Raw genomic sequence first — 27,479 nt, 5'->3', positions numbered from 1 at the left:
GAATCTCCCCCAGCAGGCACTTGGGCCCCAGTGGGGACAGGGAGGGGCCCTGTGAGATTAAGAGCCTTCAGTGTTTTCTGAAGTCCGCAGCAGCGGCTGTAGAGCTGTCACCCAGAATTCCTGGCCCTAGACGCTTTCAGAGGGTCCTCCCTGGTCTTCCTTTTCCAACTACATATCTATACGCGGTTGATTTTCTCTGTGTACTTCAACCAAAACAACATATCCCAAGAGACTGAGCCAAGAAGCAGATGTGAAAGTCCAGTCATCTTCTATTAAGCCTGACTTTTATGTAATTCCCCAAAGTGTAGAGCGATACTCCTTTTCTGTGTTGTGGGGAAAGAAATGACTTCGCAAACCATATTTTGTTAACACGTAATAGGTTTATTATTTTTATTTTTAAATAAACCAATTTAAAATCCTCTGTTTGGATTTCAAATCTAGTAAATACTATAGTAAATGCCTATATTAACTCACACAAAGAAAAACTCTTTTGGGTCTTCAGTCATTTTTTCTTTTTTTATTTATGATAGGCACACGGTGAGAGAGAGGCAGAGACATAGGCAGAGGGAGAAGCAGGCTCCATTCACCAGGAGCCCGACGTGGGACTCGATCCCGGGTCTCCAGGATCACACCCTGGGCCAAAGGCAGGCACTAAACCGCTGCACCACCCAGGATCCCAGTCTTCAGTGATTTTTATGAGTGTAAAGAGGTCCTGAGATTTAAAAAAAAAAAAAAAAGGATATTTGTCTCCTCGCTCTCCTATTTAACCCCTGGTACACCCCTGCTCTGATTCTCCAGATCAGGCTCTCCTCCTCAATGTCTTAAACCCCAATTTTCCAGAATCTCTATCACTTCCTAAATCTTTTCCCTGCATTCCTTCCTAGTCTTTCTGACCGCCCCCACCCACCCAAGTGGAAACGCATCTGTCCCTCTGGCCCCACCCGTGATTAATTCCTTCCTCCACAGTAGTAAATCTGGGAGAGATAATTATGGGGTACAAAAGTTGAGGCTTGGAGGGATCAAAGGGATGTGAAGCTGGGTGGGGTCCCGCTCACGCAGCTGAGCTTTGGGTGGAGGGGCGGGTGGGAGAGGGGATTGTTGATTCCATGTTCAAATGCTGCGCTGGACCAGTTCTAGGAGGGTGACCTTGAGAGACTCCAAAGCACAGAGAGGAGAAAGATGGAGCAAACAAAGACAGGATGCTGAGCTGCCAGAGCAGAGAACAGCTTGAGACAAGGGGAGGTGCAGAAGAGTGCGGGGGAAGGTGACAGACAGAACCCAGAGCGGCAGACGCAGCTGCAAGTGACAAGCACAGAACAGAGAAGACCCGAGGCTCAAGTCGACTCAAGCGGGGCGGGGGGCGGGGGGGGGGGGGGGGGGGGGGGGGCGGGGAGGGTGTGAGAGATGTGGGGCGCAGGAGTGGTGGCCCTGGGCCCCTGCTGCGTCAGGCTGGTGGATCTGGTCCCGGTTCCACCCCCCAGATTAACTCCCTAGGTGTGTTTGTTTACTCGTCCCTCCCTGACTCGCTCAGATGCTCCAGCTCTCGGGATCTCGGGGTGCAGATCCCATTCTTCCAGACGCCTGAGTCCTGGGGCCAGCCATGGGCACTGCCAGCATCTTCCTGGGCCTCCTCTTCCTCTGTGGGGCGCTGGGTAAGGGTGGGCCGGTGTGCAGAGGTGGGGAAGATGCAGAGAGGAGAGTTGGGCTTTTGAGAGGAGAGCTCCTGGGAATGGCCTCAGGCCAGGAGAAAGTGGAATCAGAAGTTACTTTTTTCTTTTCTTTTCTTTTCTTTCTTTTCTTTTCCTTTTTTCTTTTCTTTTCTTTTTAAATTTTATTTATTTATTTGAGAGAGAGAGAGAGAGCCAGAGATAGCAACAGAGGGCATGAGTGGGGACGAGCAGGAACAGCAGGCTCCCCACTGAGCAGGGACTGGGGCTGCACCCAGAGATTGTGACCTGAGCTGAAGGTGGACGCTTCAAGGACTGAGCCACCTGGGCACCTCCAGAAGTTTCTTTTCAAAGGCATTTGAGAATAACTCTCTCTCTTCTTGGTAGCATAATGACAGGCCTCTGTCCTCTATTGCCCCTGTTCCTTGTCTCACATCTTGCTTCTCCGGGGTCCCCGTGGTCAGTGTCAATTCTTATTTGCTCTTCTGTCTGTGGCACCATCTGCTTAATTTCCTCACTGCCACCCCGCCTTCCCCTGTCTGGCTTTCTGTGTCACTCTCTGAGTCTTATGGCTTCTGTCCCATCTGTGCATTTCTCACAACCTCTGGATCACTTTGCCTCTGGGTCTTTTTCTTTTCCTGCATTGTTTCCCCTCCGTTCCCTGCGTCTCTTTTTCTACTTCTGTCTGCCCCCTCCCTTCCTTTCTTTCCACTTCCTTCTCCCCACTTTGTGTGTCACTTCTCTGCATGACTCCCCATCCTGTACCAGGGCTGGAGCCTCTCAGCGCAGCAGCCCATTTACCTCACCTGATCTCTGCTGACCCCACAGGTCTCACCACACCCCCGCCCCCAACCCGGGGTCGGCTCCGCTGTTACACCTGCAGCTTTGCCAAACCCTGCTACCCTGTTCCCACCGAGTGTCAGGAAGATGAAGCTTGTGGCATCAGTATTGGCACCTCAGGTAGGACTCTGGTCCAATGGCCCTTCTCCAGGCCCATCTCCATCCATTTATTCTGTTTTTCCTGCTGCCCCACAGCCCTTGCCTCCTTCCTGCCCAGGCCTTAGCATTCTCTTTATCCCACAGAGCAGAATGAGATCATTGAACGGAAAGGCTGCCTCCCAAGGGCCCAGTGCCCTCTGCAAGGCCACGCTACCTACTGGTCGCGCTCCTACACTCTGCGACACCACTGCTGTGAGCAGGACCTGTGCAACACAGCCACCACGCTGCAGCGGCTCCCCAAAACCCTCCTCACTACCCTGCTCCTCCTCCTCGCCACCAGCTTCACCTGGGGAGGCCGCCTCCTCCACTAGCTTCAAGCCTAACTGCAGCCTTCAACGGAGAACTCTGGCCCCATCATCACCACCCGTGGAGACACTTGCATCTGAGAACCAAGAACCTGATTCTGTAGAGACCTCAGATCCCTGGCCTAACACCTTCCCACACACCCTCCGGAGGCCTGGTTCCTGCGGGCACTGCTCTAAGCCCCTGTAGGCACCTGCCCAGAGTTCTGCCTCATAAAGAACAGCTGTTCTAGGTCTTTTATCTTTTCTAGATGCCCACTGCTGATGCCCTATCTCAGCTCCAGGTCTTGGGCAAGGCGGGTGTGTTGATGGAGCTGGGGTTTCAGGCAAGGGGATTGATGGGGCACCAGATATGGTAAGGAGGACAGTCTTACTAGGCAAGATTGATTTGGCAGATCAGGAACTTGGGAAGGAGGTTCTTGGGGGAACTGTGAACAATAAACTATGAACAGTAAAAAGGTGATATCTAGGAGTCCAGGACACTGCACTGTGTGTGTATGTGTGTGTGTGTGTTCTCTAAAAGCAGACTAGAGCTGTTTGGTGGGTTGGGTTGGGCTGCTGGCCCACCTCATCCTCTGTCTGTGTCATCGAGTCCCCCTTCTTGCTAATAGCTTAGTTTAAGCCATTGTAGCACGAAGGCTTTTGGTGACACTTCCGAGAAAGCTTTTCTCCAGTGAGGCCCAAGCTTGAGCAGGCACACAAAAGGTGTCTGGTGGAGTTGCTTGTTAGGGTGTGGTGGGGAAGCCAGCTCCTTCCTGCCTGAGACCAGGGAATGGAGCAGTTAGGAGCATCAGTGCCCTCCCCCGCTTGACCAGCCCAGACTTGTCCATGGTTCTAAGACAGCCCAGCACACACCCCAGGGGGGAATCCACCCACCCTGTGGACACTCCCTCTACCCAGGGAGATAGCATGTGATTCTTGGGGCTCCCAGGATGTCAGGATGTTGATAAGCCTCTCGCTGCTCCGGATACCACCCGAAGTGTTAGGATAAGGATGCTGGCTCAAGGGTGAGGACTGAGCACAGCCACCCCCATCCTGACTCAGTGCCCTCCCTGTCCATGAGAGGAAGTCTGAGGTCTGATTAAAGGTGCTTGTTCTCCCTCAATTTCTTCTCTGTGGGAATGAGACTAGGCAGGGAGGGATGTGGGGATGGGGGGGGGGCAAGGGTGGGGGGTTGGGCTTAATTTAGAGACACCCGAGTCTTCTCTCCATTCTCAGCCATCCAGCATCCAGCAGTGCTTCTGTTGTCTAGCTCTGCCCATCTCTTTCTCTACTTCGGGTCCCTTCCCATTGGTTTGTCCTTTGGTGTCTCCAAGACTGAGTCTCCACAATTGCTCAAGTCTCCGGGTTCTTCTGTCTCCTCTTTGCCCACTTCTACTTCTCTTCCCTCCCTGCCATCCACCCCATCCATCCCCCCAAATCCCAAGGTTGCTCAGAGCCGCCTCTCACAGGCTGCTATGGAACAGGAGACCACACCTTCTTGCAGGTAATATCACAGAATAATGCTTCTACTTTCCTTCAGTGCACCCTCCCCCGCAATGCGCACATGTGTGCACGCATCCCCCCACCCCCAAGCTTGACTGCTGGAGACCGAGCTGCACTGTGAAGTAGCACTCTCAGCCCTTCCCCTCTTGCCAAGGTTTTCAGGCGAATCCTTCAGGTGCCAGATGGTGGGAGAGACAGCAGGTCACACTTCCGGCAGATGTCATGGAGATCATCTGATCTTGGGGGCAGGTGGGCTGTGGGGTTTGTGAAGCACAACGACAGACTAAGCGTACTTCCATTCTCCACTTCCTCAGGAACCCAGACCCCATACCCCCTGGCCCCAGTTTCCTCTGGGATTTAAATCTTCACCCCCTTGAGTTCCTCACCTGAGTTGGGCCAAATGGATATTCTCATAGACCTGGATTTCAGGCTTGAACTGAGGAATCGAAGCATCTGGGAAGAAGGAGCCATATGGGGTGCAGCAGAGAAATCACCAGATAACTCAGAGAAATCACCAGATAACTCAGAGCTATAGTCCTTACACTAACCTCCTCCCCAAGAGAAGATAGGGCATAGAGGCAAGATGTGAGCCCAAACCTCTGCCTCATACCCACATGTTCTCTTCTTCCCTCTGGCAGAGAGGGTCTTACCTTTGCACTGAGCACCCTGGGCCCTCTGTCTGCAGAGCATGATGCTGAGGGCCAGGATGGTGAATCCCTGACCTGCCGTGAGCAACAGCATCAGGATCCAGGACACATCCCAGCCCGTGGAAAGGGCACAGAGGGCAGGAGAGACATCTGTGGAGGCTAGAATAGGGATAAGGAGGGAAGTGGTAAGGAGTCTATTCCTGTTCCCCAAAGAGAGGCTTCCCCACATAGTCAGGTGGGCTCTTCCCACCAGAAGACTTCATAAGCTTCTTTGTCCCCAATTTCCACCAACCCACTTTGCCCATTTTTAAGCCACTCATGCTGACCCCATCAACCACCATTGGCAGGGAATAGCAATCTACCCCCACCCACATCTGGACAGCTAACTCCAGAGGAGACAGTCAGCCATAACTGCAATCTTTCCTCATATCCTTAACAGTCACCCAAACTTTCAGGAAAAAGTAAAGTGTCTTCCATTCATTCATTCTTTCACTCATCTACTCCATAAGCATTCCCTGAGTGCCTGCCAAAGGCCAGGCACCATCTTAGGTGCTGTAGGTATAGAAGGAAATAAGACCCAGTCACTGCCCATTAATTGGCCTTTGGTTACCAAAATAATGGCCACTTGCCCCTCCCTCATGCCTTATCAATGAGTTATTCAACATCCAATAGCATTCTTTCTGTGTATGACAGACTTCTAGTTGTAAAACAATTATATATTTTTTCTCCTTCTATTTTCACTCTCAGTAGGCCATTATAACAACACCGTATATATCTTTTCTTCAAAAGACAGTTAATTCGACCGTCAATAATTCTCTTCTTCCTCTCTGCTATGAGATATTTCACAAAAGCCATAGATTGCCCTATTTCTAAGTAATGGTATATTCCACCAGAAGTCTTCCCATTCCTCTTGGCCAATGGTCTATTCCACCAGAGAATTGGCTTATGCAACCCCTCTCTGTTAGGGGAGTTAGTCAATGAGGACAAAAGCCCTTTCCCTATAGGTGACAGTCTGCTCCACCAGAAATCATCCCTGACCCAAATCTGACTGATTACAAAGTCACATCCTTTTCCCCTAGCCAGCAGGCCCAGAATGTGCCAGAGGCCATATCTTCTCCCTTATTCTCCCTCAGTTTACCTGCCAGGCTAAAGCTGACCCCTTTGTTATGAGGCATGAGACAGCGAATGATTCTTGGTCTGTGTTCCCTGGACTCAGAGAGCCCCTCCCCAGGACACACCAAGAGCAGGGTTGCCCCATCACCCCAAAATGATTGTACATGGCCCCTCACAGGACCACTTCCCTCTAGCCAGGTCACAGAGTCTAGGCGTCTGGCAGGGGCCACAGAGCATAAGAGGACAGAGCAGGGGGATCCATCTGCAGCCCTTGCGGATAGCTGGGATCCTGTGGGGAGAGAGGGACCTCTTAGTTCTTTGCTGGACTTCCTGTCTCCCCACCCCCCATGGCCCCTGAGCTGCATGCCTTTGCTCACCTCTGAGTATGGAGACATCATATACCCTCCAGTTCTGGTAGTTGTAGTGCTGACCCAGCACGGCACACCAGTACCGACCAGCATCTCCCTCCTTGGATCCTTCCAGCCACAGCGAATAGTTCCCCAGCAGTTTCAGCCTAGATGCCCTTATGGGCTTCCCGGGGTCTGGGGCTGGCCTGGCCACTTGGACTTGAACTACCAGCGTGGTGGAGGAGCCTGCTGCGGGGCTGTGGAACCAGGACAGGAGTTCGTCTCCACTCAGGCGGGGTGGTAAGGGACATGGGACCTCCACTGCCTCTCCCAAGGCTACATAGATGGCTTGGATGTTGTCTGTGGGGAAAGAGTTGTATGAGGCCAGAAACCTCCATCAGATCAACAGCTCCCAGTTGACCTCCAACCCCCCATTTCTGCCTCTTTTGGGGTCTCCCAGCGTGGGTCTGGCTATGAGCACATTTCTCAAGTGACAGCTACAAAAAGTGAGGAGGGGAGGAGACAGTAGGGTATTCCTCCTCTCTCCTCCAGTGGGTGAGGGAATCTGAAGACAAGAGGACAAAAAAGGTTGGAATGGTTGGCAAAGGCCCCTTCTCTCTCATTTCTCCTTTTCTGGACACATTTTCTCATCTATTCTTATTTTCTAAAGGAAACTATATAACCAAAGGAAAAAAATAGACTCTACAAAACAACACAAAACAAATTAAATATAAAACAAACAAACAAAAAAGAAACTGTACATGACCTGGACCCTTATGGTCTCTGGGTCTTCCCCAGAATTAGAGTCTGAGGGCGGGGAGTCAGCTGGGGTAAATCTATCTTCTTGAGTCAGATGCCTTCCCCAGGCCCCTAAGGAGAAACATTAGTAGTTCCTTACAATTTTAAAATCATTGAAGACTCCCCCACCTCCTGTTTCTTACCTGCAGCAGCCCAGAGGGGCCCACATGGGAACAGAAGGAGGAGGAATAAGACTGCCATGGGGAGAGCCTGCTAAGTTCTCCTCCCCAGAGCCTGGTGCCCCACGGAAGAAATAGAAGCCAGATAAAGTTCCATGCTCCCTGGTCTAGAGTGACATGGGCCACTGAGGGGATGGAAATGCTGGAGAGATAAAGCCCAGCTTCATGTCTACTAGGGAAAAAGTGACAAGCACCTTGCAGTCCCACGAGAGAAAAGACCCAGTCCAGGCTGTTCTGAAGATGATCTCTTCACAATTCTGACTCTATATCAGCTGAAGGACACAGATCAAAGACTTCATGATAAAAAGCCTGCTCAGGCAGCCCGGGTGGCTCAGTGGTTTAGCGCCGCCTTCAGCCCAGGGCCTGATCCTGGAGACCCAGGATCGAGTCCCATGTCAAGCACCCTGCGTGGAGCCTGCTTCTCCCTCTGCCTGTGTCTCTGCCTCTCTCTCTCTCTCTCTCTCTGTCTCTCATGAATAAATAAATAAATAAAATATTAAAAAAAAAATAAAAAGCCTGCTCAGAAGAGGGCACAGCTATCCACCTATATGCAGTCTGGAAGTATATTCTGTGCTCTCTCCTCCACCCTACAAGAGATGATAACAAGTGAAGAAGCTGAGTCTTCATGTTGGTCTCCACAGAACCCAGCACAAGACTGCACGCTTTGTCAATACTCCATAAATAATTTAGAATGACTTTCCCTGTGGCTGCCTGGCCCACCAAACCTCTTCTGAGCCCCTGGTGAGTGTGTTGCTACTAAAGGAAAAGGATAACAGAGGCCTGGAGAACTCACCAAATCCCTTTACTCCAGGCAGGATTCTCAAAGCAGATCTTCATAGAGCTGTGATAGTTTTTAATGTGCTATTTATTTTTAAAGGTTATTTTTTAAAGATTTTATTTATTTATCAATGAGAGACACAAAAGAAAGAGAGAGAGAGAGGCAGAGACACAGGCAGAGGGACTCAAACCTGGGAATCCAGGATCATGCCCTGAGCCAAAGGCAGGTGCTCAACCGATGAGCCACTAAGGTGTCCTGGTTCAGCACTTCTGTATATCACCCAGGGCTCATCATAACAAGTGCCCTCCTTAATTCTCATCACCTTTTTCACCCATGCCCCCCTACTCTGGTAACCATCAGTTTGTTCTCTGTAATTAAGGGTCTGTTTCTTGATTTCTCTCTCTCTTTTTCCCTTTGCTCATTTGTTTCTTAAATTCCATATATGAGTGAGATCATCTGGTATTTGTCTTTTTCTGGCTGACTTATTTTGCTTAGCATTATACTCTCTAGCTCCATCCATGTCATTGCAAGTGGCAAGATCTCATTCTTTTTAATGGCTGCATAATATTTCATTATGTATATACATATATCGCATCTTTTTAAAAAACATTTTATGTATTTATTCGTGAGAGACACAGAGAGAGAGAGAGAGGCACACACAAGGCAGAGGGAGAAGCAGGCTCCATGCAGGGAGCCTGATGTGGTACTCGATCCTGGGTCTCCAGGATCATGCCCTGGACTGAAGGCAGGTGCTAAACTGCTGAGCCGCCCAGGCTGCCCCCACATCTTTTTTTTTTTTTTTTTAAGATTTTACCCATAAGCAGGGGTAGCAGCAGGCAGCGGGAGAGGGAGAAGCAGGCTCCCCATGGAGCAGGGAGCCAGATGAGATGCTCAATCCGCAGACCCTGGGATCATAACATGAGCCAAAGGCAGATGCTTAATGGACTGAGCCACCCAAGTGCCCCATATATCATTTTCTTTCTCCAGTCATCAATCAATGGACACGTGGGCCACTTCCATATCTTGGCTATTGTAAATAATGCTGCTATAGAGGGGTGCATGTATCTCTTTGAATTCGTGTTTTTTAAAAATTCTAAAAGTTTTTTTTAAAGATTTTATTTATTTATTCATGAAAGACAGAGAGAGAGAGAGAGAGGCAGAGTCACAGGCTGAAGGAGAAGCAGGCTCCATGCAGGGAGCCCGACATGGGACTCCATGGACTCCAGGACTCCATCCCAGGTCTCCAGGATCAGGCCCTGGGCTGACGCGGCGCTAAACCGCCAAGCCACCTGGGCAGCCCTCTAAATGGTTTTTGATGAAATATTCCATGCATACCAAGGACGATATCGAATGTAACATGAGTAAAAGAAGCAAGAAACAAAGGGCATCATTTGCATGATTCCATTTACATAAAGTACAAAATTAGTCAAATCTAATCTATGAGGTTAGAAACTAAGATAGTGGTTACCCCTTGGCGGGGGAGGTAGTGATTTGGGGAGGATCCTGTAGATGTGGTATAATGTATTCTTGATCTGGATGCTGATTACATGGATATATTCAAAAGGTGCACTTTTCTGTATATGTGTTCACTGCAATAAGAAGCGAAAGAATTTATATATCATGTAGGTGTAAGGTACAAAGGAAAATAAACCAAACCTGAATATCTATTAAATGTGTTACTGGGATCCTTGGTGGCTCAGTGGTTGAGCATCTGCCTTTGGCCCAGGGCGTGATCCTGGAGTCCCAGCATCGAGTCCCACGTCCGGCCCTGCACGGAGCCTGCTTCTCCCTCTGCCTGTGTCTCTGCCTCTCTCTCTGTGTCTTTCATGAATAAATAAATAAAATCTTTAAAAAAGTATTACCATTTCAAAGATCCTCTATGCTGTGTTACACTATTCTAAATTTGCTCTTCAACTTTCACTTGATCATTAAATTTTCTTTTCAAACGTTATACAGTGGTATCGTGATGGTTGTGTGTAATCAATCTGTGGCTTTCTTTTTCCCACTAAACATTACATTCGAGATTCGTCTGCGCTTAGGAGCAAGAATTCCTCCTTTTTTTTTTTTTTTTTAAACCGGTATTTTACACACCCTGATAATACTTAGTCCTCCTATCCATGACTGCGATGTAGCTCTATATTTATTCAAGCCTTTGGTCACCTCTTTCAAAAACTTCTGTAATTTTCTTCATAAAATCTTGCATTTCTTTGGTTAGATGTGTTCCTAGACACCTTTTCTTTTTGTTGTATCTTATCCCTTGTTCCTGTTGTCGTTCGAGAGCCTGCCAATATTAAGGGATCGGAAAAAGTGACTTAATCCTGATAATCCCCTACCTCTGCGCGTTCCAAACGCCTCCAACTAATTTCTGACCACGGCTCTACCCGTAGGTCCAACTGTGCGAAATCCGTCTCAAGCAGCGCGGAAAATGTCTCTACCGGCCTCGAGGCGGAGCCGGTACGTGCTGACGTCAAGGGCACGCAATACCTTCGAGGCCGGGGAAGGGCGGGGTCGGAAGGGGGACTTGCTGCTGGGAGAGCAGCGGCGGGAGCGGGGGCCATGGCGAAGCTGCTGAGCTGCGTCCTAGGCCCCCGGCTCTACAAAATCTACCGGGAGAGGGACTCGGAAAGGGCCCCGTCCGGCGTCCCCGAGACTCCAACTTCAGTCACTGCCCCCCCTTCCAGCTCCTGGGTGAGTCGAGTTCTCCCCGGGTCGGAAACATGGTACGGCCCAGTCCCCTTCGCGGCCTCTGCGCCCCGGAAGCGCCCATTATTGGAAATCGGGGGAGCCTGCTTGTCGAGCCAGGTGTCTGGGAGTGCTCCTTGCGCCTCCTGGGTTAAAGTCACGCCCGCGGGTCGCCGGCCTCCTCTGTCGCTCTTCGCCACCGCTTTCCGGTTCCCACCAGCGCTCCTCGCTTTCCCTCTCGCGGCCCCCACCCCGTCTGTCGTGGTTCGTGCTACTCCCAGTTGCCTGAGTCCCGGAAGAGACCCTGAGCCAATTCCAGCGGGTGATTTCTTCTGACTCGGTGCCCTCCCCAGTTCGGTTTTATCTGCCTTCCACACTGCCCGTGAAGTTAGATGACTTCGACGTATCCCGTACGCGCGGCCTCCCACCCAACCGCCCAACCAGCCTTGGAGACCCCAGGGTGGTCACGTTAGGGAAAGCTGGGTGGTGGGCGGCTGTGTCCCTATAGGCTCTCTACCTTTTCACGGGGAGTCTCAAACTGTTTATTGCCCTCCGGGACGGCCCGCCCTCTGCCACATTCGCTTTCTTAATCACCCTGTTATTTCTGATCTTCTTTCCCTCTTAAAGTTGTCATTGTGTCTTTCCTTTCTTCTCTCACTCCTCTCCCCATTTGCACCTGCCCACGGCCCATTTGAAACTGGGTTGTGAAAAAGGAACACAAATCCTTCGGTGAGGCTTTCAATTGTGCTCCCAAGTCCGGCCTCCTATGTTTTCATGGTCTGGGGTAGGAAATCAGGCTTGGAGGAGGGGTTAGTAAGAGGGACTTCTTTGGGAGCCAGGAATGTTGCAGGAGGGACAGCTTCAGAGGCTAGAACCAGAGGACACAACGTCAGGGCTTTCAAAAGGGAAGGCGAAGGACTGGTCAGTGGACATGGTCCTTGACTCCGCCATCTGTTTTGGCAGGATACGTACTATCAACCCCGTGCCTTGGAGAAGCATGCTGACAGCATCCTGGCACTGGTATGTCTGCCCTCGCGTCTGGGACTACTGTGTCTTTTCCCACCCAGTTGCCCTCGGAACTTTCTCCTCCCTAGCATGGGAGAAGGCAGCGCCCCTGGGGTGCGGAATGCTCCAGCCTCTGCTGCCGACCTCTCCAACCACATGCACCCACTCTCAAGCACCCATACTTGGCACTCCCCCTTGGTGTGTGCACTGCTTTCTCTGGGGCAGTCTGAGCCCTGAGGAGAATGTGTTTCCCCTTGGGACCATCTGCAAGTGCTGAGTCCTGTGGTCCCCAGTGACCTGTCCTCCCTGGCTACTGGCAACTAACCTCCTTGGCTGCAAAGACAGCTGTTTTCTCTGGCAGGGTTCCTATGGTGACGTTTGTGCATCTCTTGGAGACCAGGCCAGGCGCTGTGCTGAGCAGGGCTGATTGGAAAGGTTTGATTGACTTGAGTAGAAAAAGAAACTGGCCTTTAAAAGCGATGAGATTATGTCTGGAGATAAGAGGAAGAAAACAGAACCTGTACCTAATTTCCCCAGCCTCCTTTCTGCTCTGATACATTGCCTTTCAGCAGATATTAAGCACCTACTGTGTCATCCACAGAATAGGTACTTGATGTGATTGATCTCCCTCAGGTCCTCCACTTTGCTCAGAGCCTAGGCCTGGAAATGGCAGACTTGTGTGTGTGTGTGTGTGCATGTACATGTGCATGTGTGCACATATGTGCATGTGTGTGCATGTGTACTGATTGCTTGTCCCTGTCTCTCTGCTGCAGGCTTCAGTCTTCTGGTCCATCTCTTATTACTCCTCTCCCTTCGCCTTCTTCTACTTATACAGGAAAGGTCAGTGTGGCTTCAGAGGTGGTGGGCAGGTTGTTGGCAGATGAGCCAACCTCTCCAAAGAGGAAAGGGGACCTACGGAGATGGCTTGGCTTTCCTCTTCCATCAGGCATCTTCTTCCTCCAAGGGCATGGATGTCCCAAAGAGAGAGTATGGGGCGGAGATTGGGCCTGACCTGGGAAGAGATGCCAAGGGGCAGTGGGGAAATTTCTCACATAATGCCTCTCCCCTCCCAGGTTACTTGAGCTTGTCCAAAGTGGTGCCATTTTCTCACTATGCGGGGACATTGCTACTACTCTTGGCAGGCGTGGCCTGTCTCCGAGGTAGGTCCAGAGGGAGCCTGGCTTGGATCTATCTTTCCCGGGGTAAATATTTATTAAGTAATTTTGCAAATATATGGTTTGGGCCCTGAAAGGGAATAATTGGGAATGGTGAAGACGTGATCTTTTCCTTAAAGGGCTTGGTTGTAAGTATGAAAAAACACTCATTGGCAGAAAACTGCTGTTATCTGAAGAAGATGCATATACCCTACAATGATTCCATACATGTCCATGTAGATGTCTGTCATAATCTGAAACTGGAAACAAGTCCATGGCCACAAATAGTAGGATGGATACGTTAGAGGTCTAGTTGTGCAACACAACACAACACAACACAACACAACACGACAGCATGCAAATGAGCGAATTTAAACTACGCTCAGCATGCAAATGAGCGAATTTAAACTACGCTCAGCAGCAAGGACGGGTCTCACAATTGTAAGGTTGAATGCAAGGAGCAGACTTCCAGAAAACGTATGTGGTTTGTTCCCACTCACATAAAGTTCACAAGGGATGCATATGTCGGTAGCAGAATACAGGCGTGACTATCTTGAAAGTCAGGGGAGTGATAACCTGGGAGAGGGACGGTCAGGGCTGCATGGGGGGAAGTGACCATGTTCGCTTCCTTGACTTGCGTGATGGTCACATGAATGTTTGCTTTGTATCTTTTAAACTGTGTTGCAGGTGTGTATGTTATAGCTCATGATTTAAAAAGAGATGGTTCAAATCATTGCCCCTTGGCGAGTGCACGTGACAAAAACTGGGCGAGGGGATGCCTGTCTAGAGGGCGGGTGGGTGGGTGGTGGCAGTGGTCAGGGGTGCGGACCTTCTGCCTGCGGTGTTCTGCCTCCTGATCCCCCATGCTCTGGGCTCCCCCCTCAGCGAGGCCTTCCCTGAGTGCCCGATCTAAAAGTAGCTCCCACTCCTCAGTTTTGCCTTACTTTTTTTTTTTTTTTTAAGATTTTTACTTATTTATTCATGACAGAGAGAGAGAAGCAGAGACACAGGCAGAGGGAGAAGCAGGCTCCACGCAAAGAGCTGGATGTGGGACTCGATCCCAGAACTGAGGGATCACAGCCTGAGCCAAAAGCAGATGCTCAACCACTAAGCCACTTAGGCGTCCCAGTTTTGCCTTACTTTTAAATTTTATTTATTTTTAGTTTGGGTACAGAAATTAAATACAGTATCATAAAGAACTGAAATGCTTGTGTTCTGTGATATTGCTTCAAATGCCTTTTATCAATAAAATACTGAAGCATTGCATTCAGAGTTGACATTCCCATTGGAATCTTCCCCAGTCCCGTGTTCCTCTTTTCCCAGAACTAACCATTGCCACTTGGCGTAGTTTCTTTCCTGGTCCACATTTGTATACTCTTATGAAAGATATGCCTTGTCTTACCAAATCTAAGCTGTTATGAATTGTAAAATGCATTCCGATTTCAGTTTTCAAATGTAAACAAAATAGACATTTTAGAATCTATGACGTATGGGAAGTATAAATAATATATCGCCTTTCCTTTGTGAGTTTTACATTTTTGGCACAAACGGCATCATTCCATACAATTCATTTTGCTCGTTGCTTTGTTCGCAGTACTGTCTGGGGTCTCTACTCCTGATGATAGATACTAGCCTTCTAGTTCATTCTGGTTTTATTTTCTTTATAGCACTTACCCCTCCCTGAAAAGTTCTTGTGTACTTGCTTCTTCTCTTTCTCCAGCCCCACCCCACCCCCAGCCAAAGTACCAGCTCTCAGGGCTGGAGCCTGTGTGTCTCATTTCCTACTGTCTCCGTGTCAGAATGGTGCCTGGCATGTGAGTGATACCTATCAGATCAGTGGAAGCAGAGAAGTCAGGGCTTGAGACTCCTTTGCAGTGAAGGGAGAGCAGATGTGATTTCCGGAAGAGTAACTCTCAGAGAAGTAACAGGGAGGTGGGGTGGGGGCGGGGGGCGGGGAGAGAAATCTGGAACTCCAAAGGTGGCAAAGATGGACCCAGGAAGCAGAGGAGGATGGAGTCTGGAGGGAGAGGAAGAGTGCTGAGAGGCACAGTTGGAAGAGTGGGGATGGAGGAAGGGGCTCAGTGTCAGTGAGGAAGTGATTCTGGGGCAAGAGGGGGAGCCAGGGAGCCAGATGGCCGGGAGTTAGACTATACAGAAAAGAGCTGGAAGCGAGCAGCAGAGAATGCTGGCAGGGAAACCCATGTTCACCAGGGTGAATAGTAAGGTTGCATGACGCTGTAATAAGACCGGGAAAGTGTACATTCTGGAGGTTGGGAAGTCAATCGCCTATCAAGAAACCAAATGAAGAGGGATGCCTGGGTGCCTCAGTGATTGGGCACCTGCCTTCCGTTTGAGTCATGATCCCTGGATCTGGGATCCAGTCCCCACATCCGGCTCCCTATGGGAAGCCTGCTTCTCCCTCTCCCTATGTCTCTGCCTCTTTCAGTCTGTGTCTCTCATGAATAAATAAATAAATCTTAAAAAAAAAAAAAAACTGAAGAAGCTGGATAGGAGAAGTCTGAAGCCAGTTGCTAGATATGGAGGAAGGGGGTCAGCCCGACTCTCCTGTTTCCCCAGATCCTGGGCCATCTGTTCCTTTTCCTCCTGCTTCTCTTTCCAGGGCCTTTTCCTTGCCCATCTCCAACCCTCTTCCTGAAACTCACTCAGCTTGCTCTTCCCACTTTTCCTAACACTCTTTCCTGTCCTCTTTCTACCAGGTATTGGCCGCTGGACCAACCCCCAGTACCGGCAGTTCATCACTATCTTGGAGGCAACACATAGGAACCAGTCTGCAGAAAACAAGGTGAGCGTTTCCAGGAAAGGTGCCAGACAGGTGCCCTGGTAGCAGCTTCCTCAGCTGCCTCCCCAGAGCACCGGGCACCAGCTTCTGCCCTGGGGGAGGCAGTGTGTTTTGCCATCCAGCACCCTGGCTTTTTGCTTGCATATTGCTATATCCCTCCTCCTCTGTGTGAGGAAACCATCTACCCAAGGAATCTTACTCCCCACCACTTCTAACAGAATATTTCACAGTGTTTTAAAAGGGGGTCTTCTCTCCGAGCAGCTGTTCTGTAAATGTTGTTTATTTTGGCCATGTGCATCGCACACCATGCTAGTTTTGTTCAGGGATGGGACAAGATGGACAGGTATGTCCACTCTTGTGCCTGGAAGCACAATGTGGTGCCTAGAGGGAGAAAAGCCAGGGCACAGTGTCCTTGGAGTTGTGCCAGCTCAGCTGGTGCTGGAGTGTGATTGTCTTTCAGAAGGGGCTTTAGGCCCAGTTGGGCTCCCGTGCGGAGCCTGCTTCTCCCTCTGCCCATGTCTCTGCCTCTCTCTCTCTGTCTCTCTCTGTGTCTCTCATGAATAAATAAAATCCTTAAGAAAAAAAGAAGGGGCTTTAGGGCCCTATAAGGCTCTTTCCTGTTAACAAAGGGGTTCCTGGGATCAGAGATCTGTGACCACCATCATCATGTTACTGGCTGCTCTGGCTGCATTTGCAGAGCTATGCAATGATGCTCTACCACCATCTGAGGCATATTTTTTTTAAGATTTTATTTATTCCTGAGACACACAGAGAGAGGCAGAGACACCAGCAGAGGGAGAAGCAGGCTCCCTGCAGGGAGCCTGATGAGGGACTCAGTCCCCTACCTGGCAGGGGTATCCTGCTGTAGGCAGACGCTCAACCACTGAGCCCCCCAGGGAGCCCCCTCTGAGGCATTTTGCATACGCCCTTCCCAGTCCTCACAACAATTGCATGAGGTGGTATTATTGTACCTCTGAGGAAACAGACCAAAGCAGATTAAGTGAGGAACAGAGCAAAGGAAGTGGCTGGGTCTGGATCTGAGTCAGGGTCTGAGCAAAAGCTGCCTGAAATGTGCTTTTCTTCATTTTGTCTTGTTTTGCCATTTACATTTTTGTACAGTGTTTCTATTGTTCTCTCTTAGTCAAGTTATTTTTGAAAATGTCAAAAAATTTCTGTGACGGAAAATAAAAAAACAGTTCTCAAAATAGAGTGCCAGGTGCTTCAAGGGTGAGGGAGGGAGTACAGCAGAGAAGACACAGCTCCCACCTCACAAAGCATGTGGATGGGCTCAGTGGGGTGACTGGAGGCATAGATGGTCTGGCTGCAGAAGTTGAGGGAAGGAAGGTGGCCATAAGGATGGAACAGTGAGAGAGGGCCTCATTCAAGAGGTGGGCCCAATGCGAAGGAGCCACTGTAGGCATGACTTCCCTCCATCCATCTCACTCAGCCCTCCAGGACAGCATTGTATCAGGGACCCAGTAGGGGAGGGGGGCATGAACAGCCAACAGACCCCCACTTCCTCCCTCAGAAGCACCAGTACCTACAGCCATCCCTTTTGGGGGTGGGTCAGTTTTATATTTTGGGAAAGCAACGAGTGTTCTGGAAGCAGCTGGATAGCTGATAAAGGCATCCTCTCTTGGCTGATTTTTTTCTTCACTCTGAGAAGGGAGTATGGGGGTGTTGACCTCTCCTTGTCTCCGCATGACGTGTGGGGGCCAGTCCCATGGCTGATTAGGGTGGGTAGGTGGCCTGCCCCAACTTTTCAGTCCCTCTTTACCTCTCCTTGCCCACCACAGAGGCAGCTCGCCAACTACAACTTTGACTTTAAGAGCTGGCCGGTCGACTTCCACTGGAAAGAGCCCAGCAGCCGGTGAGGTCCCAGTTCTCTCATTCCATCCCTGCTCTGTCCTGTCCCCATCTTGGCCCCAGGGGCTGCTCTCCAGCGCCATCTCCTTGTTCCTAGACAGCATCTTCCCCCCTCTCCTGCAGACCTCTGCTATTCAGCTTGCTGCTCCTAACTGTCCTCCCCTGCATCTTTCCATCCTCAGGAAAGAGTCTGGAGGGGGCCCTTCTTGCCAAGGTGTGGCCCTGCTCCGCCCAGAGCCCCTGCACCGGGGGACAGCAGACACCCTCCTCAACCGGGTCAAGAAGCTGCCTTGTCAGATCACCAGGTGGGAAGCAACAGGGAAGAGAGGCCAGCTGGGGTGGAGGTGATTCGGAGTGAGGATTCCAGGACAGGGTGCTCCCTTGCAAGATAGGGCCTTGTGCTGCGTAGTTTGTATTATTTGTGGTAGTTTTTTTTTCTTTCCAAAGATTTTATTTATTTATTCATGAGAGACATAGAGGCAGAAGGAGGAGTAGGCTCCCTGTAGGGAGCCTGATACGGGCACTCAAACCCAGGACCCCAGGATCACGACCTGAGCCAAAGGCAGATGCTCAACCACTGAGCTACCCAGGTGCTCATATTTGTGGTTGTTTTTAATCTAGATTTATAGGTGAAGAAAAGAGGCCCAGAGAGTTCCAGAGTCTCATAGACAGTGAATGAAAGACTGGGATGTTCACACAATTCTATCTGACACAAAAGTTCTTTCATGTTACTACTGTTTTTTTGGGTTTTTAAAAATTTATTTATTAAGTAAGCTCTGCACGAAACATAGGCCTTGAGCTCACGGCCCCAAGAGCAAGAGTCACATGTTCTACAAACTGGGCCAGCCAGGTCCCCACAGAAGCTCTGTTAACCAGGCTGGGAGGGAAGAATGAGGTTGGAGGTGTGGTGGAGACACATAGCCTTAGCTGGAGCAGGGTCTAGTGGCAGCTATCACTGTCTTGGCCCCTCTGCTCCTAGGCTATCCTACCTTAGCGACCTCCAATCTCTGTGTCCATGATTAACCCACTTCATAGGATTGGCGAGATTAAGTGTGGTAACATCTTCACAAAGCCTTCTACCTTGCCTGGGTGCCTGAGAGCATATGGCAAAGCCCAAGTAAATCATAGTTGTGGACACGGATGGTGTTGGAAGTAGCAGCAGTAATCATCCGTATCTTACAGTGGTGCAGATGTCGTGGGAATTTTCTGTTGCTGTGGCCTGGGACGCAGTTTCTGGAATACCGAAGAAAGGGGAGGGCTTAGTGGTCGGTGTCTACAGTATGCTGATTGGTCAGAGGGGCAAGCCAGATTTGCAGTTTTGAGAGGATGCTGAAGGGGTAGTACAGTGTTTTTCTGTGAACAAATCCTACTTCAAGATTAACTGGAAATGGTCTTTCAGCTTATCTGTCTAGATTAGTGCATTGGTTCAGTAAATATTTATTAAGCCCCTACTCTGCATCAGGCTCTAGCCACCGGCTACATGGCAGATAAAAGGCATATTGCAGTGAACAGAACAGCCAGGTCTCTGCCTGGTGGAGTGTGCAGTCTAGTTTGGTGTCTTTCAAACTGTGGATCTTGGGGCACCTGGGTGGCTCAGTTGGTTGAGTGTCCAACTCTTTTTTTTTTTTTTTTTTTTTTTTAAGATTTTATTTATTTATTCGATAGAGAGAGAGGCAGAGACACAGGCAGATGGAGAAGCAGGCTCCATTCAGGGAGCCCAAAGTGGGACTCGATCCTGGGTCTCCAGGATCACGCCCTGGGCCAAAGGCAGGTGCTGAACCGCTGAGCCACCCAGGGATCCCCAAGTGTCCAACTCTTGACCTCGGCTCAGGTCACGATCTCAGGGCCCCCACCTTGGGTTCTGTGCTCACAAGGAGTCTGCTTCACTATGCCTCTGTCTCTTCCCCAGTTCATGCATACACACACATTCTCTCTCTCTCTCTCAATCTCTCTGCCCCCCTTCCTCCCCCTCTTGCTCTCTCTCTCCTCCCCTCCACTTTCCCTCTCTCAAATAAATAAAGAAATCTCAAAACAGAAACCAAATTATGGATCTTGACCCATTCATGAATCTTGAAATCAATTGAATAAATTATAGCTGTTCTTTATTTAAGTATTATTTACTTGGGGACTTTTAATAAGTTGCATTTGTTTAAGATTTATTTATTTATTTGAAAAAAAAAGATTATTTATTTGAGAGAGAGAGTGAATGAGCAGGTGCTTATGTGGGTACACCAGGGAAAGGTCTGGGGGAGGAACAGGGAGGAGAGAGAATCTTTTTTTTTTTTAAGATTTTATTTATTTATGAGAGACACAGAAAGAGAGAGGCAGAGACCCAGGCAGAGGGAGAAGCAGACTCCCTGCGGGGGAGCCCGATGTGGAACTCAGTCCCCGGACCCCAGGATCACACCCTGAGCCGAAGGCAGATGCTTAACCTCTGAGCCATCCAGGCGTCCTGAGGAGAGAGAATCTTAAGCAGACTCCATGCTGAGCCTGGAGCCCCATGCAGGGATCCCAGGACTGGAGCTGAAACCAACAGTTCAGACGCTTAACTGACTGTGCTCCCAAGGTGTCCCTAAGTTGTATTTATACGTTAACAGAATCATAGTTAATAACTTTGCTTTTACTTTTATGTAGAAAATATTATTTCCTAAAATTTTCAGTATTATACGTACAAATGCGTGTACTGGGCCACAGTATAAAATGTGCATCTTAGAAAGGCTGTAGTTAAAAAAAAAGTTGGGAAAACACTAGTCTGGTCCATACAGCATTTTGTTAAATCTTCTAAAAAGAAAACAGAACTGTGAAGGTCAAGGGTGCATCAGGCCCCAGAACCTCTGGGTGCGAGGGCTGGGGTTGTCCCTGGGCCCCCCTGAGGTCAAGGGTTTGTTAACCTTGAGTTCCCCACAGCTACTTGGTGGCACACACCTTGGGGCGCCGGATGCTGTATCCCGGCTCAGTGTACCTGCTCCAGAAGGCCCTCATGCCTGTGCTGCTGCAGGGCCAGGCCCGGCTGGTGGAAGAGGTGAGGCGCCCCCGCCCTTGCGCCCCGATGCTCCTTCTCCCCCCACCAGGGATGTGACTTCCCACTCCTCACATCTCCCTCACTTAGTGTAATGGGCGCCGGGCAAAGCTGCTGGCCTGCGATGGCAACGAGATTGACACCATGTTTGTGGACCGGCGGGAGACATCAGAGCCCCAGGGACAGAAGCTGGTGAGTGGGAGCCAGGAATTCATAGGTCGGGGAGAGGGGAGCAGTGGAGGCTCTGGGGATCCCAGTCCTCCAGCAACCCCAAAGAAGGACGGCTGGAGAAAAGCCCATCTCCTGGCCCCACCCTCAAGACCTCTTGGTGACAGAAAACCCTGCCATAGCAAAATGGAGGAAGCAAGAGGTAACATACAAGGACCAAAAAACAATCTTGTGACAGTCACCACGTAGCATTTGTCACATAGAAGGCATATATTTAATCCTCACCACAACCCTGTAGAATAGGTACTATTTTTATGTCAGCCCATTTTACAGATATTAAAACTGAGGCCCAGAATCGTTTTCCCAGATGACACAGTAAATGAGAGAGCTGGGATTTGAACCTGGGCAGCCTGGTCTCCAAAGCAGCCTGCCTCCAGGAAGCAGCCCTGGAAGGAGCACTGAGCCAGCAGTCTAGTAGGGAGCTGGCTTCTGGTCTTGGCTCTACCCAACTGCTGTGAGAGTCCATGCAAGCCACCCTATCTCTGGGCTTGGGGTACCATAGAATTAGTGTTTCATCTGACTGTATAGTGTAAGTCTGGAGCCCAGAGATGGAAAGCAGTTGGCATACCACACAGAAGAAACACTCATGGGAAAAGAAAAGATAGAGCCAAAAACTAGAAAGGAAAAAAGTATCCCTAACCCCATTTCTGAAAGCGAACCCCCACTGGTCTTCCAAGGAGAAGTGGACACTGTGCTGGGTGGTCGACCAACTTCCCCCTCCTCTGAGGGCTCAGTTTGCTGAGCATTTGCATCCACTTTGCTTCTCTCTGATGAACCTTGTGAAAAGAGAAATTTCCATTCTCCTTAAGAGAACAGGCCCATTCCTCTACCCTATAAAGCTCCTACCTCTAGCCACATGGGGGATTTTCTGGCCCAGCTTGGCTCCTCCCCAGCCCTCCTCCTGCCTCCCTCCATAGGTGATCTGCTGTGAGGGGAACGCAGGCTTCTATGAGGTGGGCTGCATTTCTACGCCTCTGGAAGGTAGGCCTGGGCTCAGCTCTCTTGTCCTGCCCTTTGGAATGGAAAGCCTCTACCTTCCCACACTGCCATAACCTCCCTGGGCCTGATCGCCTTGTCTGTGTGAAGTTTAAAACTCTCATATTTGGGGGAGAGTGTACTCCCCATTTGCTTTGCTAACCTTACATCCCTCCCCTTGGGCTGTGTCCCTAACATGTTGGCCTTCATTCTGTCCCCACTACACAGTCACGTATCTCTCCCTTCTGCTGCCTCAGAACCTCTGGTGTCCTCGCCTCATTCTGGGAAGGCTTGGGGTTATTCGCCTCGGAGTTTGGGGTGTTTAGAGCTCCAGTGTTCTGGTGCTCTTTCCCCCTGGGCTGGAGTAGGGGAGGTGTGGGTCATGAGGTCCTAGCTCTTCCCCCACTGTTGCAGCTGGATATTCAGTCCTGGGCTGGAACCATCCAGGCTTTGCTGGAAGCACGGTGAGACCCTCTGAAATCCCTTTCTTTTCCTGAATTATGGTGTGTCTCCTCCCTGGTCAGTCACTGGAGTTAGAGAAAGGGGTATATATTTCTGGGGGGCTCCCACTCACCTGTCACCTGGGTGCCAAGGACAGGGACCCAGGTTCCCTCCTCTGGCAGTGGGGAGTTGCAGGCAGGCTGCTTTCTGGAGAGTGCAGCCCCTCCCACCATGCTTTTCTTCTGCACTCCCTGGCTGTTGCAGGGGAGCTAAGAGTCCACACCACAGCAAGCAAGCAACAGGCTTGCAAGGGGGGGGTGTGTGTGTGTGGGGGGTGTTTGGCCCTCGCCCCCTTTGTGCTGAACCACTCCTGCCTTTGCCCTTCCTCCTGCAGGGGGTGCCATTTCCTCAGAATGAGGCCAATGCCATGGATGTGGTGGTGCAGTTTGCCATCTACCGCCTGGGCTTCCAGCCCCAGGACATCATCATCTATGCCTGGTCCATTGGCGGCTTCACTGGTATTAGCCTACCTCCTAACCACCCCCACAATTTGCGCCACCCCCACCCCACCCCCAGGTGAGGTAGGGAAATGCACTAGGGGCCTGATAGTGGGGTCAAGGCTTAAGGGAGGAGATGATAGAGGTGGGTTATCTATGTGGGTCTAGAAGATGGTATCCTGTTTGTGTATATTTGCATTTCCTTCAACTCTTATGCCCATTATTATTATTATTTTTTTAAGATTTTACTTTGAGAGAGATAGTGAAGGAGAAGGGGAGAGAGTCCCAGGCAGACTCCCTGCCAAGTGCAGAGCCTGACGTAGGGCTTGATCTCACCCCCGCCCACTCCCCAAGATCATGACCCAAGCTAAAACCAAGAGTCGGATGCCTGACTGAGCCACCCAGGGGCCCCTCTTATGCCCATTATTAAAAGAACTAAACCAGGGTCCTGGAGGGGGATCAGGGAAGTGAGTCTTTCCCCTGCACATTGTCTCCCATGCGCATCCTCTCCAGATAGAGCCCTGGCCAAGTGAAGTGAGGGGTTGAGGGAGACCAGGGGCTCACCTAGTCAGGAGCATGGCGTCAGCCTGCAGGGTCAGTGGGACGAGGGTGGGGCAGTGGACAGGAGGCCCCGGATGTCACCCTTCTTCCCTGTCCTGATCCCAGCCACGTGGGCAGCCATGTCCTACCCAGACATTAGTGCCGTGATCCTGGATGCCTCCTTCGATGACCTGGTGCCCTTGGCCTTGAAGGTCATGCCAGATAGCTGGAGTGAGTGAAGCTCCCAGGCCTGCCTTCCAGGGAAGGGGAGGCGGGGGCTGGAACTGGGAGCTATCCTGACTGGAGATGGATGGGGAGTGGGTCACACCGTTGTTGAGAAGCAGGAGGGCTCCCGTGTCTGGGGCCTTAGTTTTCTCTTTCTGTGGACAGTGGGGACCATTGTGTTGGGCAAGGGCTTTGTCTTTGTTATCCCTTCACTTTTATCTCGCTGCAGGGGGCCTGGTGACCAGGACTGTGAGGCAGCATCTCAATCTAAACAACGCAGAACAGCTGTGCAGGTGAGGGCAGGCCTGCCTCTAGCTTGAAACACCCTTTCCCGCCTCCCCACTGTACAGGCTCTGCCAGGTGTTCCAGCAGATCCAGTAAGACCAGAGTTTGGGCAGTGCCTATTCAATATTTTTTCACCCCTGAGTGATGGGCTAGCTCCTGGGGCCCTGCTTAGTAGGGGCTGGGAAGGCAGGGGCAAGACAGGCGGGGTGGCCACTTGTCACCTGTCCCTCTCTGAGCACTCCCTCCCACCACGCTGTCCTCTGAAGGTACCAGGGCCCTGTGCTGCTGATCCGAAGAACCAAGGATGAGATCATCACTACCACGTGAGTGCCTAGGAGCCTCTGCCCTCCTGGATCCCAGACAGAGCTAGGAAGTTGCCCCTCCCACCTCTGCCCGCCAGAAACCCAGATATCCAGATCCTTCCTCCCCAACCTCCAGCCCTTCCAGTGCATATTCCTCCCACCCCCAGGGTTCCGGAGGACATCATGTCCAACCGAGGCAACGACCTCCTGCTGAAGCTCCTGCAGTATCGGTGAGCCAGGGTGTGTGTGTACACGTGTGCTGACACCAGCACCGCCTTGCGGCAGGGGGTGGGGGTTAGAGGGTTAGGGATGAGGAGTGAAGAGAACGGGGTCCTGACCTCCCGTCCCGGTGCCCCCCCTGTAGGTATCCCTGTGTGATGGCGGAGGAGGGTCTTCAAGTGGTGAGGCAGTGGCTGGAGGCTTCCTCACAGCTGGAGGAAGGTGCGAATAGGATGCGGTGAGGCCTTTGGGTGGGGCCCTGGCAAGGCCAGGTGGCTGACAAGTGCCTCTTCCCTCCCTGCCCCACCCCACCCCACCCCCCCGCCAGCAGCCTCGATTTTCAGCCGTTGGGAGGTGGAGGAGGACTGGTGCCTGTCCGTCCTCCGCTCCTACCAGGCAGAGCGTGGGCCTGACTTCCCCTGGAGTGTGGGTAAGGAGGGCCTGGGACAGGATAGGGTTTTGGGGAGGGGCCGGGGGGCGGGGGCCCAGTACCCAGATGTGCAGCCCATGTGTGAGCACCCCTCTCTGCAGGGGAAGACATGAATGCAGATGGACGACAGCAGCTGGCCTTGTTTCTGGTGAGCAGGAAGGGGGTGCTGGGATGGCCAGGGGGCACCTGTGGGGCTTGAGGACAGCGTTGGAAGTGGCAGCTCGTAGAGAACATGTGGTGGTTTCACGGGGGCGATTGGTGGCTGCTGCTCACTGCATGTTCTACACACCCTCCCCCGTCCCCATCCTGCGCTCTTTCTTCAGGCTCAGAAGCATCTGCACAACTTTGAGGCCACACATTGCACCCCGCTCCCGGCCCAGAACTTCCAGATGCCCTGGCACCTCTAGCGACCACACTGGCACTTGTTTTGAAAGAGTGGGATGGAGGGAGATGTGAGGAAGGATCCTCTTATTTGTGATTCTCTGTGTTCGTGTTGCTGTTTATAGTTTGTGGAAAGGGGGAGACTGTCCCCCTTCTCACTGCCCTCTTGCACGTTTCCCCTCAGCCATCTGGCAGTACCTAACCTTCCCCAGTACACATCCTGCATTCAATGAATGGATTATTCCTAATAATTAATAAAAAGGTATTTTTTCTACAGGCTGGTTAATTGTTTGACTTCCCAGATGTCCACAGGAGCCTGGAGCTGGGAGTGGGGACAGCTGAAGCCACAGAGGGCCGTGCTTTGGGCAACCCAACCCCAGCCAGCCAATGTAACCCTCCTCATCCTCGCTGTTCCCCTAGGCCTGCAGCCCCCAAGCTGATCTGTCTGCACGTGGTGGGTCCCCAGGCCTCCCCGTTTGCTGGTGTGTCTAGTAGTATCACCACATACAGCCTCCCCAGGCTGCAACACAGTCCTTCCTGTGTAACCCTGCTGCCACCCCAGGAACTCACGGTTGCCCCCTTTGCTTACAACTCCATGGGTTTGTCACTTACACAGTGTCTTCTAGTACCTGGTTTCCCCTACTTGAGAATCTTCTACGGATTTCCAGATTCAACCCCACATGGCTTCACCATCAGTGTCCGCAGGGTTCCTTGCTCAGCTCTTGCTATTCCCCAGTGGGCTGATCCTCACCCCCCTCCCCACATCTCATGCAGGCAAACCCTGCATACCTCAGTGTCATCAAACCTCTCTTCACACATCGGTTGCAGTCTGACAACAGGCCCTGCCAGGGACCTGGCACCCCCTGCCTGGTGCCCCACCTGCCTGGGCACCAAGAGCTTCTGTTCTCTCAGAGCCACCCTTCACCTTTCTGGACAGCTGTCAGAAGAAAATCCTTAGGTTGAACCTGAGGAAATTGGTTTCCCCTAATTCTGTCCTATTTCCAATTCTTGGATTTCATGGAACAGAATGGGCCCCACTTCCACCCATCTGTATGTTGCCTGGTCACCTTCCCCTTTGAAAACCCCTTTTCTAGATGAAACTCCCCCACATATGTGCCCCTTGGTCTACTGTTTTGAACAGGCTTAACATGGGCCAGTAATAATGCTCTGATGTCCTAGATGGCCTCTGGCTAACTTGAGTGTCTCCTGGAACCCCAGGGCATGAGGCTTCTCTGCAGTCTCTGGGGCAGAGGCTGTCTGCCCACACCAGCTCAGCAGCTCCTTAGGCAGGGGCATTCCAAGTCTTCACTGGAAGAGTGATCGGAGACTTGTCAGGTGATACGATACCTGGTACTTGGGGTTAAAAGAGGAGGTGGCCACAGCTTCAGAATGCTCTACCTTTAGCAAATACTGGAGAGTTGATACTGGCACTGCATTCCTCTGTCCCTGTCCTCAGTGTGAACAGGGTGCAAAGTGTGGAGCATGAAGCTGTAGGACCAGCCGCATGGTTCTGAACCTCACCCTCCCTGATCCACCAGAACACGTAGTTATTCCCTTGGAAAACAAGTCTGTTCAGTTAACCACCTCCTTGAATGCAAATAGGGGGCTCCTGGACCCACCTTCCACACCCTGGAGACAAAGGACTCTCCCTGACCAGGCTACTAGGGACTCTGGACTCTGTTGACCTGCCTCTACCACCACTTCCCCCTCCCCCTTCTTCCTGCACATACTATAAAGAACAGTGGATATCATGAGGAACCCTTGGATATTGGAAGTTGGTGAGGAGAGGGGAGGTTTAACATTTGAATTCTGGACCCCCCCTCCACCCATGGGCCTCAGTCTACCTCCTTAAATTACGCCCCACCTGATAAATCTCACATCGGGTGTTTGTTTTCAGAACACCCATCAGAGTGGACCAGCTGCCTGTCCACTCCTCACCCTATACAGATTTCGGAAAAGAACAGCTGAGATGCAGACCGCACATCTGCTGGGGCTTTGGACCTTGCCTTACAGGGGAGGGATAAGGAAGGCCCAGACGGCCAGGCGACCCGAGGAGCTGGGCACACTGGAAGAGAGGGGGGAGGCTGGGACAAAGAAGAATTAGCGGGAAACCTG

At 51.1% G+C, this 27,479-nt stretch overlaps 3 protein-coding genes across 11 annotated transcripts; 2 read left to right on the top strand and 1 right to left on the bottom strand.

Annotated features, from left to right (window-relative positions):
* Nucleotides 1-1,332: 1,332 nt before the first annotated feature.
* On the top strand, nt 1,333-4,073 carry LOC112913606 (lymphocyte antigen 6G6e-like). Its single transcript, XM_025990451.2, has 3 exons — nt 1,333-1,652; nt 2,496-2,627; nt 2,751-4,073. Exons 1-3 carry the CDS (start codon nt 1,601-1,603, stop codon nt 2,975-2,977), a joined length of 411 nt encoding a protein of 136 aa, XP_025846236.1. The 5' UTR covers nt 1,333-1,600; the 3' UTR covers nt 2,978-4,073.
* A 378-nt stretch (nt 4,074-4,451) lies between these two features.
* On the bottom strand, nt 4,452-10,873 carry LY6G6F (lymphocyte antigen 6 family member G6F). The gene is made up of 6 exons (XM_072748632.1): nt 10,774-10,873; nt 6,591-6,920; nt 6,239-6,502; nt 5,104-5,259; nt 4,840-4,906; nt 4,452-4,707 (listed from the first exon to the last, which is right to left on the bottom strand). The coding sequence occupies exons 1-6, from the start codon at nt 10,871-10,873 to the stop codon at nt 4,683-4,685; spliced, it is 942 nt and encodes a 313-aa protein (XP_072604733.1). The 3' UTR covers nt 4,452-4,682.
* Nucleotides 10,799-25,638, top strand: ABHD16A (abhydrolase domain containing 16A, phospholipase). Of its 9 annotated transcripts, none has more exons than XM_025990444.2 (20): nt 10,799-11,003; nt 11,961-12,017; nt 12,776-12,842; nt 13,076-13,162; nt 15,874-15,959; nt 17,753-17,826; nt 18,005-18,127; nt 20,730-20,844; nt 20,932-21,033; nt 21,987-22,050; nt 22,459-22,508; nt 22,880-23,003; nt 23,649-23,753; nt 23,977-24,040; nt 24,299-24,355; nt 24,502-24,564; nt 24,699-24,775; nt 24,885-24,983; nt 25,085-25,131; nt 25,307-25,638. In XM_025990444.2, exons 1-20 carry the CDS (start codon nt 10,872-10,874, stop codon nt 25,388-25,390), a joined length of 1,677 nt encoding a protein of 558 aa, XP_025846229.1. In that variant the 5' UTR covers nt 10,799-10,871; the 3' UTR covers nt 25,391-25,638. The 9 variants fall into 9 exon arrangements, 7 of the variants coding, with proteins under 7 accessions (XP_025846229.1, XP_025846231.1, XP_072584014.1 ...); XR_011995495.1 differs by having other exon boundaries at nt 10,801-11,003; nt 24,502-24,574; XR_011995496.1 differs by having other exon boundaries at nt 10,801-11,003; nt 24,502-24,574; nt 24,882-24,983.
* Nucleotides 25,639-27,479: the final 1,841 nt, after the last annotated feature.

This window comes from Vulpes vulpes, chromosome 1, assembly GCF_048418805.1.
Source record: "Vulpes vulpes isolate BD-2025 chromosome 1, VulVul3, whole genome shotgun sequence".
NCBI classification, from domain to species: domain Eukaryota; kingdom Metazoa; phylum Chordata; class Mammalia; order Carnivora; family Canidae; genus Vulpes; species Vulpes vulpes.
Note: the sequence above shows the minus strand (reverse complement) of the source record. Positions and strands in the feature narration are given on the sequence as shown.